Source organism: Macaca thibetana, chromosome 11 (genome assembly GCF_024542745.1).
Source record: "Macaca thibetana thibetana isolate TM-01 chromosome 11, ASM2454274v1, whole genome shotgun sequence".
In the NCBI taxonomy this organism is placed as follows: domain Eukaryota; kingdom Metazoa; phylum Chordata; class Mammalia; order Primates; family Cercopithecidae; genus Macaca; species Macaca thibetana.
The window spans coordinates 30,842,833-30,859,736 of record NC_065588.1 but is presented as its reverse complement, the minus strand read 5'-3'; the positions used below and the strand labels follow the sequence as shown (position 1 = coordinate 30,859,736).

The 16,904-nt window shown below is 37.3% G+C and overlaps 1 protein-coding gene across 31 annotated transcripts in view; it reads left to right on the top strand.

Moving 5' to 3' along the window:
* The window catches only part of CAPRIN2 (caprin family member 2), a 45,679-nt gene extending 33,175 nt beyond the window's left edge, over positions 1-12,504 (top strand). For 3 of the 31 annotated variants that reach the window (XM_050750299.1, XM_050750282.1, XM_050750285.1), the window contains exons 13-19: positions 817-921; positions 2,494-2,640; positions 5,047-5,215; positions 6,594-6,779; positions 7,847-7,947; positions 10,428-10,491; positions 11,584-12,504. In XM_050750299.1, coding sequence (XP_050606256.1) covers positions 817-921; positions 2,494-2,640; positions 5,047-5,215; positions 6,594-6,779; positions 7,847-7,947; positions 10,428-10,491; positions 11,584-12,152 — 1,341 coding nt within the window. In that variant the 3' untranslated portion in view covers positions 12,153-12,504. Of the gene's footprint in view, positions 1-816; positions 922-2,493; positions 2,641-5,046; positions 5,216-6,593; positions 6,780-7,846; positions 7,948-10,271; positions 10,316-10,427; positions 10,492-11,539 lie in introns of all 31 variants that reach the window. The other 28 variants (XM_050750289.1, XM_050750287.1, XM_050750284.1 and 25 more) reach the window with 15 other exon arrangements.
* The last annotated feature ends 4,400 nt before the right edge of the window (positions 12,505-16,904 follow it).

Sequence of the window (16,904 nt, the reverse complement as noted above, 5' to 3'; positions counted from 1 at the left end):
TCATTAGTTTCCAGTTCACCTATTTTATTACTTGGGGTCCTCAGAACCACATGGAAGCATTTAGATAAAAGGAGTGGATTCACTGAAACTTTAGACCTTGCTCTTGCCAGATTTTTATGAGTGTCTCTCTGCTATTTTTGAATACTTGTTGTGTGATAGAATTCTTTCCTAGCCACTCTTTTCATTTTCTGTTGGTTACAGTTGTCACAACTTTTGTTCCTAATGTACTGTCTCCCAATTTTTATTTTACATATGCTATCAGCTTTGATTTTTCACTGGCATTTTTGGTGCCATTCTGATTTATGTAGAGCTTATTCTATTTATACTTTAGCCTGCCTCTTTAGGACGCTGATAGCACTTAGCATGAAAGCATAGTTACTATGATCTCTGGCAGAGCTGTGCCTACAGTGTTAAATATGCCCAGAGCTCACCTTCCCATGGATGCTATCTACTGCAGGGCCAAGAATCAGTGAAAATGGGATGAGATGTGTAGTTTTGGTGACCAGGCCTGGAAAGGCAGTGTAGCAGGCTGCTTGTGTTTGAATCTCAGCTCTGCCACTTAATTGTAGTATGATCTTGGGCAAATTTCTTAACCTTTCTTTGTCACTGCTTCATTGCCAATAAAATGAGAATAGTACCTACCTCACAGATTATCATTAGGATTAAATATATTAACATGTGTAAAGTGTTTAGTAGAGTGCTTCTTGACACATGTGCCTGTTCAGTAAGAGTAACATATTAGGAAGGCCAGGGCCCAAGAAATATAAAGTTAACAAAATGTGCCTTTTACAATATTTTGTATTTTCCTGTGTCTAGGCTACTTCTACTCCAGTTACTTGTAGCTCAAATGCTTGCTTGGTTACTACCGATCAGGCTTCTTCTGGATCTGAAACAGAGTTTATGACCTCAGAGACTCCTGAGGTAAAAGACCAATTGTCTTAATTTCTTTTGTGTCTGAAAGAATAGCAGAACCAGTTTATCTTATGAATTACAGACATGATTAGTTGAATGATGTACCATTTATACTTTATTAATGTATTGCTTTCTATAGATATTGTGATCTTAGAACTTATACAGGTAACTTCATTGTGGCTTTGCCATATAAATAGATTTAATATGGTATTGCCTTATCTAGTGCAATAAATGTCAATTTTTAATCTAAAAAAATGAAAAGTGTAGGTAGCATTAAGTCAAGTTTCTCACTATATTTACACTGGAGGACTTTTAGGAGAAAAGTTTCTTATTTGTATAACTGAAAGCTCAATAACTTTATATTTTTAATATTAGCACTTACTGAGTTGGAATGAGTTACAATCTTATTTTGGCTAACTTTGTCAAAAATATTTTGGGTCAGGTGCAGTGGCTCATGCCTGCAATCCCAGCGCTTTGGGAGGCCAAGGCAGGTGGATCACTTGAGGTCAGGAGTTCAAGACCAGCCTGGCCAACATGGTGAAGCCCCATCGCTCCTAAAAATACAAAAATTAGCTGTGCACGGTGGCGTGTGCTTCTAGTCCCAGGTACTCAGAAGGCTGAGGCCGGAGAATTGCTTGAACCTGGGAGGCGGAGTTTGCAGAGATTGTGTGCCACTGCACTTTAGCCTGGGTGACAAAGTGAGACTCTGTCTCAAAAAAAAAAAAGGCATTTTAACGGTATTATGTTTGTGCTTTCAATTTCAATTCTAAGTTACAGTTTTTACTAAGTTTGAGTAAATTCTTAAGATGGACATAGTAGGATGAATTTTGAGTGGTAATTTAGCAACTATCAGGTATTTTTTTGTTAACTATTATATAAGAATATGTATTCATTATAGAATATAAGAAAATATAGATAATCCTTAGTTTTTATGGTGCTGAGACTTGATCTGAATTTAAATTAACTCATTCCTCATTTTAAGAAGAGGAAGAAGTGATTGTTACCAAGTAACTCATAGCTGTCTGCCTCACAGTCTAGTTGAGATTGGTTTTTGGTATTTTTTTAAGCCTTTGGATTTATAATCTGTTATGTCAAGAACTTGTGGCTTCCTTAGGTAAGGATTACTTAAATCGGATCAGAGTTGTTTTCTGTTTTAGGTAGCTGACTTAGAAACCCACTAATAAGTCTTTAGAGAAAAATTAACACTAAACAACTAACCCAAGTTTTTTCTTAAATCCAATTCTGATGTATACATTTTGAATAATACTAGGTTCTTAACCGGAAATTACCATTTCAGGGTTTGAAAAGAATGAGGTGCATAAAAAAAGTTCAGCCCCTCATCTGTTAGACTGATTATTGGTAAGACTCTTTCACTTAGTCAGCAAGCTGTGCAAAGCAAATACTGGTATGCATCCTCAGCAACTGAGATTCGAAGTTGTAAGCAAAAGCTATTCTTTTGCATTCCTGTGTCCAAATGTCATCCTAAAGAACTTGCTGACTTATGCCAGTTTGGGTTTTAGAGTAAGTTAACTGCTTGTTATATGGCAGGTGATTGGCTGATGCTGCATTTCTCCTCCCCAGGCAGCAATTCCCCCAGGCAAGCAACCGTCTTCACTAGCTTCTCCAAATCCTCCCATGGCAAAGGGCTCTGAACAGGGCCTGCAGTCACCTCCAGCAAGTAGTAGTTCAGTAACCATTAACACAGCACCCTTTCAAGCCATGCAGACAGTGAGTATGAAACATGAATGATGATTACAGTTCATTATTCCTGTTAAAAGCCATTGTTTCTCTTACATAATTATTGGGTACTATGTGAAAAGTTTGCCTTTTGTAAAATTTATTTGAGTTTGTAGAATTATATTTGGCCAATGGCAATACTGTTGTGGTAGAAGAGTAGGAAATCCGCAGGCTCTAGAATTTTAAATGGGTGTTTTATCAGAACATTATTCCCTCTTTCAGAATTAGTAGCAGGCAAAGTCGAGGACCCATATTAAACAAACACAATGTGTGGGTGAGAAACAGAATTTCTAGCAACAGCTTAATAATACTAACCATTACTAATATCAGTACTAGTGTTATTCCCTAACATCAGTAACCTGAAATACTGGACACATACTTGGGTGTTCTGTCATTGCTAAAACTTTCATTTTATTTTATCCTGATCTCAAGATGGTTTTTGGAGATTTGTTCAGATTTGTGTGGTGTTTTGAATTATGTATTTTTCTACAAATTGTAGTTAGGGCTTTTTTTTTTAAAATAATATTACAGCTAGTTTGGTATGTTTATTCTCTAAACACAGACTAGTCTAAAACAGTTCTTCGGGGGGAAAAAAGCCTTAGTGAGCCAGTAAGTACCCTTCCTGTTGGTGCTTAGTGTCCCACTCCAAGCACTTTGGTGGTGGTAGTGGGGCCAGTGGAGTAGCATGGAAAGCAGGCATCACCCGGGGAGATTGGCTGGTGAGTCCAGACAGTTGAATTCACTCACCTTATCACTTAGAATATCTTATTTCTAGACAGAATAGTTTTCTTGCTTTCACTCTTTTCCTGTCAGTTCATCCTGCACAGTATAGCCACATTGGTTTTACCTTTTCTTTTGTCTAATTAAAAGCAAGCAGTGTTCCATTACAGAATGAAATTTAGTCCTCTGATACTCAGTACCTTTTCAAGTCTGGTATACCTGCCACACTGGTCCCCTGGGCTTGCCTTACATATTCTTGTCACAATACCTTTTGCTCATGCCAATCTGTTTTATCTGCCTGTTTGAATCCTACCCAGTACACATTGGTTCTTACTCATTTATTGATTAAAGAATAGTTACAAAACCAGGCACTGTTCTTAATCACTGAGGTTGTAGCAGTGAAAAAAAGTAAAATATGCTCAGGAAACTTAACATTTTATTATGGAGGTAGGAGGGCTGGGGAGACAGATACCTGTATATCAGGTGCTGTGTGATGTAAGGAAAAATGGAGCAGAATCAGGGAGCTAGAGAGTCATAGAAGGACAGATCATTGCTTGCCACATGGTAAAGATTCAGTAAACGGTGAAATATTTCATTCATCTTTAGTTTTTGAAAAAAGACCCCTTTCCCTTATAGCCTTTATTCTCAGGAAGCATTATTATGATAGCATAGTAGCAGGAAGATTAACTTTTGCTCTTAGGTGTAAATTCTGTCAGGAATCAAGTAGGAGTGTTTTTTTGTTGTGTTTTTTACTGTGGTAAAATATGTGTAACAGAATTTACCATTTTAACCTTTTTAAAGTATACAATTCAGTGGTATTATAATAGTACATTCATAATGTGCAGTCATCATCACTACTTTTAGAACTTTGTCATTATTCCAAACAGAAACTCAGTATCCATTAAACAATAACTTCTATTTGTAACCCCCTCCACAGCTCTGCTAATCTCTATTCTACTTTGTTTCTATGAATTTACCTATTCTACCTCATATAAGTGGTATCCTACAACATTTTTCCTCTTGTATCTGGCTTACTGCACTTTGCAGAATGTTTTCAGAGTTCATTCACGTTATAGAGTGTATCAGAATTTCATTTTTATATGGCTGAATAATCCATTTTATGTATGTACTTCATTTCGCTTATTCATTCATCTGTTGGGAAGTTGAGTTGTTTGTACCTTTTGACTATTCTGAATAATGCTGCTATGAACATAGGTGTATAAATACCTGTTTGAGTCCTGCTTTCAATTATTTGGGGTATATACCTAGAGATGGAATTAGTGGATCATATGTTAATTCTATACTTTTTGAGGAGGCAGCATACTGTTTTCCACAGCGTGGCTGCGCCATTTTGCATTCCCACTGGCAATGCATGAGGGTTCCAGTTCCTCTGCATCCTTGCCAACACTTATTTTCTGTCCTTTTGATAATAGCCTAATGGGTATACTCCTAATGGGTATAAATTTGTATTGCATTATGGTTTGGATTTATATTTCCCTAATGATGATGAGCATGTTTTCATGTGCTTATTTACCATATATCTTCTTTGGAGAGATGTCTATTCAAGTCCTTTGCCTGCAAAATAGAAGTTTTTGAATGTACGATTTTTCTGGATACCACCCTTAAGAATTTTCTTTGAAAATTCCCAAATGACTCAGCGTGTCCTTGTCTTTTAAGGTATTTAATGTTAATGCACCTCTGCCTCCACGGAAAGAACAAGAAATAAAAGAATCCTCTTATTCATCTGGCTACAATCAAAGTTTTACCACAGCAAGTACACAAACACCACCCCAGTGCCAACTGCCATCTATACATGTAGAACAAACTGTCCATTCTCAAGAGACTGGTAAGATCTTTGCATATGATATTTGGAAGACTTAGATGGACCGCCAATTGAATGGAAAGCAAGTCTAGCAAGTCTGTAGTGACACTTTAGAAGTATTTTCCTGACTAGTAAGCATTATTTCTTCACATGTTCCTCCAGTGTTGAGAAAAACCTAATGCCCTTTCCTGTGTTGAGGTTACCTATTAATTTTAATTTTTGTAGAGATAGAACTTAGAAGACTGATTTAACCTTGAAGTGGGTTTGTATTTTCAAATCTATTTGCTTTGATTACCACAGACAGTGATTGAGGTAGATGGGCACTATCTGGCTGCTTATATGAAGGTTTTGAAACCATTCTGTTAACCCTTTTAACACAAATGGTTATCTGTCCTTTTCTTTTTATCTTATAACAAAAGATTGAAGACTGTGAAGATATGACTTAGTATGCTCATTGTACAGTTTGCTTAGAGATGGGAGGCTATTTTGATCTTTCATGCTGTTCTAAATCATGAATAGGTAACTTTGTACTCATTTCTTAGTTTAAATTTAAGAAGCACTTGTAGATTTTTCATATTGGTATTTCAGATCCCTATTGAGTTTTTTAACTGAAGTCGGAGCAAATGAATTGAGCATTCTGAGTACTTGGCTAATCAAGTGATGAAGAGGTAGTAATATAAATTCTGGGACCTAGGCACAGATGACCCAATTCTCTTCTCCCCTCTACTGTTAAAAGACAGGGCAGGTGACTTACGTAAATGATATTTTTGTCATGTGCCTTCTCAGATACAGTATTAATTAGAATCCATTTTCTTTTACTCCCTCATCTGGAGTATTTAGCCTGCTTTTTAAAAATTGTCATAAAATATACATAACATAAAAATTACCATTTTAATCATTTTTAACTATATAGATATTCTGTGGCATTAAGTACAACCAAATTGTTGTGTAATTATTACCACTGTCCACCTCCAGAACTTTTCATCTTCCCCCAACTGAAACTTTGTAATCATTTAATACTAACTCCTCCTCCTCCTCTCCCCCCAGCCCCTGGCAACCACCATTCTACTTTCTGATTCTGAAAATGACTGCTCTAGGTACCTCATATAAGTGGTATACAATATTTGTGCTTTTGAAACTAGCTTATTTTAGTTGGCATGTCTTAAGGGTTCATTCGTGTTGTAGCATGGGTCAAAATTTTCTTCCTTTTTTAGGCTGAATAATATTCCATTATATATGAATTATGTATTTGAATCATGTAGATGAACTGTATACATGAATATATATCTCCTATTTGTTTTTAAAGGGAGCAAATTGTATTAATGATTTTGATATATACTGGCTTTTAAGTATAAAGATTATTACCATTTAACTCTTGGACTCCAAAACCGTTTTTCTTAAGCAGCAAATTATCATCCTGATGGAACTATTCAAGTAAGCAATGGTAGCCTTGCCTTTTACCCAGCACAGACGAATGTATTTCCCAGACCTACTCAGCCATTTGTCAATAGCCGGGGATCTGTTAGAGGATGTACTCGTGGTGGGAGATTAATAACCAATTCCTATCGGTCCCCTGGTGGTTATAAAGGTATGCCCTGAATAAAATTTAATTATACTGAATTATTTTGTCTGTGTGTTTACTTGACTCAAACCATTTTTACCTAACCTTGCTTTTACCTAACCTTTTGTCATTTATAATGTAGTAGAGAATTTCCTGTTTGTGAATAATAAAGTATTTTTAATACACCTATTCTCCATAACAGAGGAACTAATTTTCTGTATGAAAAGCAGATTGATTTTGTGACTTACTGAAGTGGAAGGTTTCACCGTATTGTTTTACAGAGGATGAATTTTCATATTTGAGTGATGTTTTTCTTTAGTTGACTTAATTCTGCTAAAAGTGTATCATATTTACAAAATGCCCATTATCTAGTTATTTGTTAGATTATGTCACAAAGAATATAGAATTTGAGACTATAATAATGGTATTCTCTTAAATTTTTGTTATGGTTCCAAGTATCCTAGTCACTACTTATTACTAACAAAATACTCTAGACAGGCTGGGTGCAGTGGCTCACGCCTGTCATCCCATGACTTTGGGATGCTGAGGTAGGAGGATCATTGAGGCCAGGAGTTTGCGACCAGCCTGGGCAACATAGTGAGACCCCGTCTCTACAAAGAATTTTTAAAATTTAGCTGGGCATGGTGATGTGCACTTTAGTCCCAGCTACTTGGGAGGCTCAACTGGAAAGAATGCTTGAGTCCAAGAGTTTGAGGTTACGGTGAGCTGTGATCTCACTACTATGCTCCAGCCTGAGTAACAGAGCGAGGCACTGCCTATAAAAAAGCAAACAACAAGAAAATAACCCTTGACAGAGGCCCTGAGTAGCTAACTGCCCTACCACCACGCTTTCCCAACCCCAACCGGCATTTTAGCAGTAGTAAATTTATAAACCTGGCTTATTTGAAGACATCATTGTTCTATAAATGTATGTTTTACTGTGGAAGCAATATTAGTAGAGTTTGCTTAAAGAGGGCATAATTCTAATGGTGGCGTAATACAATCAATTTAACTTTTAAAGCAATATAGAATTAGACTGTTTAAAAGTTTAATGATTTTGTACATAATCTTATGTAAGTGTGTTTATTTATTAGGTTTTGATACTTACAGAGGACTTCCTTCAATTTCCAATGGAAATTATAGTCAGCTGCAGTTCCAAGCTAGAGAGTATTCTGGATCACCTTATTCCCAAAGGGTAAGTAAGAATAGTTGTCATAGTTGAATAATGGTACAGTTGTTGATGTTAAGCTGGTGATTGAAGTATATAGCAGAGTCATAATTTGTTTTCTAAGAGTGCACTCTTAGTTTTAAAACTACTTGTAAGTCCTGTGGAGAAGAGTTGAGTTGGAAGCTTTTTCCAATTACTCAAGAAAGATAAATGATAGATAACTGCTTGTTATGTGGAACTTAGAAGGTGTTAAGGACATTATTAATCATGTTGTTTGCATTAACTCATTTGCTCTTCCACCTTACAGGAGAAACTGGTTCAGAGGTTAAATAACTTATCTAAGGTCACTCATCAAGGAAATGGTAAACTAAGATTAGAACGTGACTTTCTTATTCCAGAGCCCATGATTTTAACTTTACTACATTGCCTTTGACTTAACTTGCCTAAATAGCAAATGTAGCAAAGCCCTTTTTCGTAAGATTTTTTTTTGGTTTTTTTTTTTTTTTTTTTTTTTTTGAGACGGAGTCTCGCTCTGTCGCCCAGGCTGGAGTGCAGTGGCTGGATCTCAGCTCACTGCAAGCTCCGCCTCCTGGGTTCACGCCATTCTCCTGCCTCAGCCTCCCGAGTAGCTGGGACTACAGGTGCCCGCCACCTCGCCCGGCTAGTTTTTTGTATTTTTTTTAGTAGAGACGGGGTTTCACCGTGTTAGCCAGGATGGTCTCGATCTCCTGACCTCGTGATCCGCCCGTCTCGGCCTCCCAAAGTGCTGGGATTACAGGCTTGAGCCACCGCGCCCGACCAAGATTTTTGTTGTTGTTTATTCTTATTTGAAGAACCCAGCATATTTTCTTTACTACATATGATAAAAGACTCATAAGAGTATGTTAGAAATTCCACTTTAACAAACCTTGAGAACTTACAGATTTGAATCTATAATACATCAGCATATTCAGTTTTGAAGTTTTACAAGCCTTTGAGTATGTGTATGGTATCATACTGAGTTCTGTTGGTAATATATAAAATACCTATCCTTGGAGTTTACAGTTACATGGGGTAGGATGGATGTCCACACAGAGGCAGTATTGAAAAGGGTGAAGGCCGGGCGTGGTGACTCACGCCTGTAATCCCAGCACTTTGGGAAGCCGAGGCGGGTGGATCACTTGAGGTCAGGAGTTTGAGACCAGCCTGACCAACATGGTGAAACCCCCTCTCTACTAAAAATACAAAATTAGCCGGACGTGGTGGTGCACACCTGTAATCCCAGCTACTTGAGAGGCTGAGGCAGGAGAATTGCTTGAACCTGGGAGGTAGGGGTTGTAGTAAGCAGAGAGAGCACCATTGCACTCCACCCTGAGCAAGAAGAGCGAGACTCCATCTCAAAAAAAAAAGAGTGAAAAACACCTTGGAATCTAAATGCCTTGGGTCTGACCCCTCATTTATCACTTCTTTTGCTACATGACCTTAGATATGTTAGTGAAACTTTTTGAGCTCTAGTTCCTCATCTGTTAGTTTTTCATCTAACACTGAGGGGTAGTGAGGTTTTCTCCATGAGATATTCTGAGAATTAAATGAACTAAAGCACCTAAGTGCTTAGCACTACAGAGCCAGGTGTGTATATCAGTCATACAAATACTAGATGTTATTACGTGATCCTCATGGAATGTATGTGAGGGGAGGATGTTGATTAATATAGACTTAAGTAAAAGAACGGTCTCTTCTTAATACCACTATTACAGTATTTTGTGTGCTCTTTTACATTTCTTCCTGAGGAACAAGAAATTGATAATGCTAGTTGCTATTGCAGAGAGGGGACAGGGAGTATGGAGTAAGAGGCTTTATTATTTTTATTGTATACCTTCTTGTCCTGTTTCAATTTTTTATTGCATATAATAATTACACCACTAATTATTCTTTTCATGAGTTGTATGAAGTTTGGCTTCCTTCATACTTGAGTTTGTTTGAAGTACTGTCCCTGGAACATTTTTTCTTAATAGATTGGATTATATTTCTAGGCACTAAATATATTTATACAATATACTTTTTTATCAATTTCTTTAAAAAAAATTCCCAAATCCCAACATAGTTGGTATTAGTCTTCCCAGTTTGGTGTATAAATAGAGCAAGGTTGATAAAAATCTGTGTTCTTGCTTTATGATGTCCTTTTATACTGAGATGAGGGACAGAGGACCATGCCACATGTAAAACTTTATCTCATTACTCAGCATTGTATCTTTTACATAGTGTTCTCCAAGTGCTTTATTGTTTTTCGTGTATTAACAGATCTAATTGGTCAGATTAATTAACAGATGAAGCAAGTAATGCCACTGTTGCCCTTGCTTTGTTTTTCTTAGTGTTTGGAAACATCTGAGCCTCTTTGGTTGCTGGGGAAGGCCAGGTAAAGAACTAAAGGGACAATATTACAGATTTGCCAGCCAGTAGTCCTGTGTAATAACCAATTGTAGTCCTGCATTTTTAATGCCAAGATAAATATTATATGTTCACTTTAGGATAATTTCCAGCAGTGTTATAAGCGAGGAGGGACATCTGGTGGTCCACGAGCAAATTCGAGAGGTAAGAGTAATTAGCTGAATAGTTTTTTTTACCCAAAACATGTCTCTAGTTCTTTCTGCATCCTCTACCAAGTTCTTCCCAAAGCGCATTGCTTTTTAGCATTTGTCTTGTTGAGGTTTTCAATTGCTTGAATGTAGTACTAAAGTACTAAGGGAGATATTAGACTACTCAGATAGGCTATGGAAACCAATTGCAAATTGAATTAAAAGGGTGGGTGTTTTTTAAAAATCTACTTGACACTAGAGCATATTTAATCTTATATATTCACTATGCTGATTTCAAATATTTTTCATATGATGATTCAGGATGGTGGTTTTTGTAATAATGGGTACTTCTACTTTAATGTCACTGCATTAATAGATTCAAATAAGCAACAATTAAGACACCGTGACTTGAAACAAAAGCAGCATACTTATAACACTTTTTAAAATGTGAAGGAACTATTGAAAGTTTGTATAAGGGAGAAAAAAAATCATCGAAGAGTAACTTTGTCAGGAAAGCAATGTTTTCCTTCTGAAAAAAATAGCGAGTATTCAGTTTCCTTTGCCTTAGTCTGAGCAGTGTTTTTGTATGGCACTGAAAACATTAAAAGTGTATGACTTGGAAACAAAAAAAACCAAGCATTCATCATGGGACTTAGTTTCATATCAGTCTATCTCTGAATGGCTAGTAGCTAGTAGTTCTAAAAATTGGTTCTTTTATGTAGTCTCCATTTTCTTGAGACCTTCTACATTAGCTGCTTTGTAGAATGATCTCTGAGAAATTAAGAATTATGGGAGGAAGATGAAGTAAAAAGTGTTCAGACCTGAGTTTTAGACTTTGCTAAGTTATCTAGCCTTTTGGGGGCTACATTTTCTTAATCTTTAAAAAGGATCAATTAGACAAGATTATCTTGGAGCTTTCTGGCGTTAGAAGAGTATTGTAAAAACCTATTGCCAGAAAAATCTAGAAAAGTATAATCTAGCTATATATTGCTTTTGTTTTGGAATTTACTGTAAAATGTATCTTTGTTTCAGTAGCCGACTAATGTTAAATATTGTGTTCAAAGCTAACTGCTTCATTATGAGAAACTCACTGTTGCTAATAAAACAGCAGGGTGGAGTGATTCTTCTCAGGTGAGCAGCCCAGAAAGAGACAACGAAACCTTTAACAGTGGTGACTCTGGACAAGGCGACTCCCGTAGCATGACCCCTGTGGATGTGCCAGTGACAAATCCAGCAGCCACCATACTGCCAGTACACGTCTACCCCCTGCCTCAGCAGATGCGAGTTGCCTTCTCAGCAGCCAGAACCTCTAATCTGGCCCCTGGAACTTTAGACCAACCTATTGTGTTTGATCTTCTTCTGAACAACTTAGGAGAAACTTTTGATCTTCAGCTTGGTAGATTTAATTGCCCAGTGAATGGCACTTATGTTTTCATCTTTCACATGCTAAAGCTGGCAGTGAATGTGCCACTGTATGTCAACCTCATGAAGAATGAAGAGGTCTTGGTATCAGCCTATGCCAATGATGGTGCTCCAGACCATGAAACTGCTAGCAATCATGCAATTCTTCAGCTGTTCCAGGGAGACCAGATATGGTTACGTCTGCACAGGGGAGCAATTTATGGAAGTAGCTGGAAATATTCTACATTTTCAGGCTATCTTCTTTATCAAGATTGAAAGTCAGTACAGTATTGACAGTAAAAGGATGATGTTCTAATTAGTGGGATTGAAGGAAAAGTAGTCCTTGCCTTCATGACTGGTTGGTTTAGGAAAATGTTTTTGTTCCTAGAGGAAGGAGGAGGTCCTTACTTTTTTGTTTTCCTTCCTAAGGTGAAAAATCAAGCTGAATGACAATTAGCACTAATCTGGCACTTTATAAATTGTGATGTAGCCTCGCTAGTCAAGCTGTGAATGTATATTGTTTGCACTTAATCCTTAACTGTATTAACGTTCAGCTTACTAAACTGACTGCCTCAAGTCCAGGCAAGTTACAATGCCTTGTTGTGCCTCAATAAAAAAGTTACATGCACCTTCAGTGTTCCTGTTTGATTAAACATTTAGTTGAGAGGTAAAATATCTGCTTTTTAATATTCATCACTGATAACTCTTGAATGGTTATTTCTTCATGGGCTCCTATTATTTTAAAATAAGACATATATAACAGTTCCTTCCAGGGTTACTTTTCTCTGATATTATACATGCCATTCATCAAAACATTTGATCTGTTTTCCATGGGCCAAATCATGCATTCTTCTTGAAGCTATTCTATTTTGCAGTAGGGCGTGGGTTTCCTTTAGTTAGCTATCTTTTGGTAGCTACTACATGTGTAGTAATATACAATAGGAGATACACAGGAAATACTACTGGCCCACCATCAATACGACTTACAGTTTCTAGTGGATTCTCAATTTAATTTGAGCAGGCAAAATGCTAAGACATTAAAAAGCAGAGGCTCTGTGGTCAGGCAATGCTGTGTTTCAGAGTCCTGATTTTGCCACTTAGTAGCTAATCTTAGAGAAGTTATGTTACCTCTAAGATCGATCTCTCTCTCTCTCTCTTTTAAATACTGTTTCTCAGATGTAAAATGCGAATGGTAGATTACCATCAGGACAGCTGTGAAGTTTAAGAATATATCTAAAAGACTTAACATAATGCCTGGCACATACACATTTAAGAAATGCAGTAAAGTTTAGTGTTCATTCTAGCCATATAATACTTTCTCACACTTAAAACTTGTATGTCCTCTTCAGTAATGTTTTTTATTTCTCAGTTTAAATAATTTTTGGCTGGGCGCGGTGGCTCACACCTGTAATCCCAGCACTTTGGGAGGCTGAGGTGGGCAGATCACCTGAGGTCAGGAGTTCAAGACCAGCCTGGCCAACATGGTGAAACCCTGTCTCTACTAAAAATACAAAAATTAGCCAGGTGTGATGGCGGGCTCCTGTAATCCCAGCTACTCGGGAGGTTGAGGCAGGAGAATGTCTTGAGCCTGGGAGGGGGATGTTGCAGTGAGCCGAGATTATGCCACTGCACTCCAGCCTGGGTGACTGAGCAAGACTCTGTCTCAAAAAAATATATCTATCTATTTTTTTAAAGTGAGCATTTTAGTTGCATTTTCAGGACTATATTAAGGGTTGGAGAAGGGCGTTATTACACATCAACTAAAGCAAGTAATCTGCTGAGGCAGAAAATAATTTGCCGGGTCTGACCCACAGACCCTGGCTGAACAACGGATGAAAAAATGTATGCTGACACAGGTGTTTTGCCTGACAGCACGAATAGAGGACTTCACTGCTCGGCACCACTGACGAGAGTCCAGCGAGAGTGAAGCCCCGATAAGCTGGCATTGCTTGTATTTATTTAGTACAGATTTAATGACAAAGGCTTTGAGTCAACACACTTTTGCGTAATTAGCATGCCCGCTCCCCTCCCCTGCCCACCAAGAGAGCAGTCCTGTGCGCAAATGATTAAAGGCCAGGTTCCGAGGCCTAAGTAAACTAATCTAGACCAATTCCTTTACATCCCCTTGTTATCTAACCTAATTTTTAAAGAAAATTCAGCTGTCTTCAGCCAAATTTTCTTTTGAAGCTTTTGCAAAACCTGGCCTTCCAACAAGGTTTGCTTCTTTCTATAATTTCCTCTTATAATTTCTCCCACCACCCTGTCTGAACTCCTACAATAATTGTTTTGATCCTCCTCTCTGAGGTGTTGAGTAATCTCAGGAAAATGGTATAAGAGCATTACGTTTATTACAGTTAATATTTTTGAGCTGGGTGTGGGTTCAGCAGTTACACCCTGAAGCCATGTTTATCTCTCCATGGTGTTAAATGCTAGTATAGTGTTCTCAAGATACAAGATGTGATTTGATTCAGTACTTCACAGAACTTTTTCAGCTTATGGTAGGAAATTTGTAGGGTAGGGATAATAGTATTCCAGTTAAAAAAAATTAGCTCATGGCTTTTATGTCCACAACACAACTAAAACGCATGTAGAAAAGTGGTAATATGATTGAATGATGGAGGGGGAAACGTGATGCTTAAGAACAGCAGGTGATCAAGTTCAGTAGGGCCTTTCTGTAGCGATGATTTTCCTACTGCATTAAGGCCTTCAGCGTAGTCTTTTTCTTATACATACAATGTTTATTTAAAATATTTTGGGCAACTCTTTATATTTTTTTTAAGGTAAGTGTCCAACATCAAGAGATTCATCACTTAGGGTATCCTCCTATGATAAGAGTCATATTATGGGAGAGTATTTGAAATGTTACTTGGCTAGGTATAAAGATAATGAAGTAGACATATTTTGACTTAATGAATGGACAAGATCATTCTGAAGCAGTGTAACTTTTTGAAGCTAGTTCTGGAAGCTATAACTAAAAGACGTCTTTACAGAAAGATGTGCACATACACAGAATTTACATACATTTGTGAGAGAGAGTAGGAATCCAGAGATATCTAAAGTCCATTTATGGACCTGGTGGAAAGAACTTCTATTTTGCTGGGAAGATCTTATTGTAGATATGGCTGACATGAAGAGACATTCCATATAATTATTCCATATAATTTTCTGAATATACAAATACTTAGTTGTTTTACTAAAAGCAGAGATGAGGGAGGTAAAATAAGTTTCCTGTTTACTCGATTCTCCTCAGAGTTTTTTCTTTAAGTTTTTTAGTCCTTTATTAAGTGATGTCTCCTCCCTACATCCAAAGTTGTAAGCCGCTGACTCTTACCTCCTCTAAAATGATTTGAGTAAATGCAGGCATTTAAAGCAGGATGTTTTTTGAGAGGTTTGCTTACTTGTTTCCTGTACTAGTTATCTGTCAACCATCCCATTTTTGTTTACCTTTCTCAATTCCATAATAGCTTTATTTTTACAATCCTATGACATCACATACTGTGTTTTTATACTCTTAATCTTTCCTGTTTGCACAGTTAAATTCTTTAGCTTTAATGATCAGTGTTCCATTGTGAGCCTTATGATAACTATGATGTTATTTTATGTATTTTAAAGGTGAAACAATTGTTAGCATATACACAGGTATGGTGACTTATCCCTGTAATCACAGCACTTTGGGAATCCGAGGTGGGTGGATCACTTGAGCACAGGAGCTAGACCAACCTGGGCAACATGGTGAAGCCTGGTCTCTACAAAAAGATACAAGAAATAAGCTGGGTGTGGTGTCGTGCCCCTGTAGTCCCAGCTACTCAGGAGGCTGAGGTGGGAGTATCACCTGAGCCTGGGCATTGAGGCTGCAGTGAGCTGTAATTGTGCCGTTGCACGCCAGCCTGGGCGGCAGAGTGAGACCCTGTCTCAAAGAAAATAAAACGTTTGTATCACTTCTCTGCCAAATACTTACAAATAATTTTGATGAAAATTTTAGCTCTCTAGTTGCTCTATTTGCTACTCTATATCAGGGGTGTTCTTACTGACAACTTTTTGATTAGGCCACAGTAGCTTGGTTCTCATTTTTCAGCTTTTGGGCAAGTGGTGACAGCTTCCAGGTACAGCTCACTTGCTACCAGTGCAAGATACTAAATGCTAGATTATAAAATATTTGTATTCAATATTAATACTAAGAGGACTTAGCCTTACTAATTCTGTTTCTCAAGCATTATTCCTATATTCATTTTATTTCAAAGACCCCAAACTTTGGTAATGATTAGTCTTTCAAATATTTGGGTTATCTGATTTGTATCTGACTCTGGGACTACAAAGATGAATGACATTCAAATATTCAGACACCTCAGGATGTCCATTTCACCGAGAGCAAGTCTCTTCTTTAATTATTCATTTAATTTTTATCACACTTTTCCTGCTCTCTGTCTGAAAGTGTTACTATTCAAAAACTAGATTTTTGGATCACTTCTTTAACTTTCTTATCTTTTCTCTTGTTTCTGATTTTTATTGGGAGATTTCCTTGACTTTATCTTCCTACCTTTTTATGAAGTTTTAAATTTTCATTAACATTCAAAATCTCTAAGACCTGTTACCCGAATGTTCATTACATACAGTTGTCCCTCAGCATCTATGGGGGATTGTTTCCAGGACCCCTACAGATACTAAAATCTGCAAATGCTTAAGTCCCTGATACAAAAGGGAGTAGTGTTTGCCAAAAACCTCCACACATCCTCCTGTATACTTTAGATCATTTCTAGATTATTTATAATATCTAATGCTGTGTAAATGCTATGTAAATAGTTGTTATACTGGATTGTTTAGGGAATCATGACAAGAAAAAATGGTTTGTACATGTTCTGTATAGAAGCAAGCATCCTGTTTCTCTGAATATTTTCTATCTGTGGATGTGGGCAACCTGTGGCTATGGAGGGCCAACTGTGTATGTATTCTGTTCTTGTTTCATGATTGTGTTATTTTCTCATTACTCTAAGGATAGGTTTTTAAAAGATTTTTTGCCCTAAGTAGTCC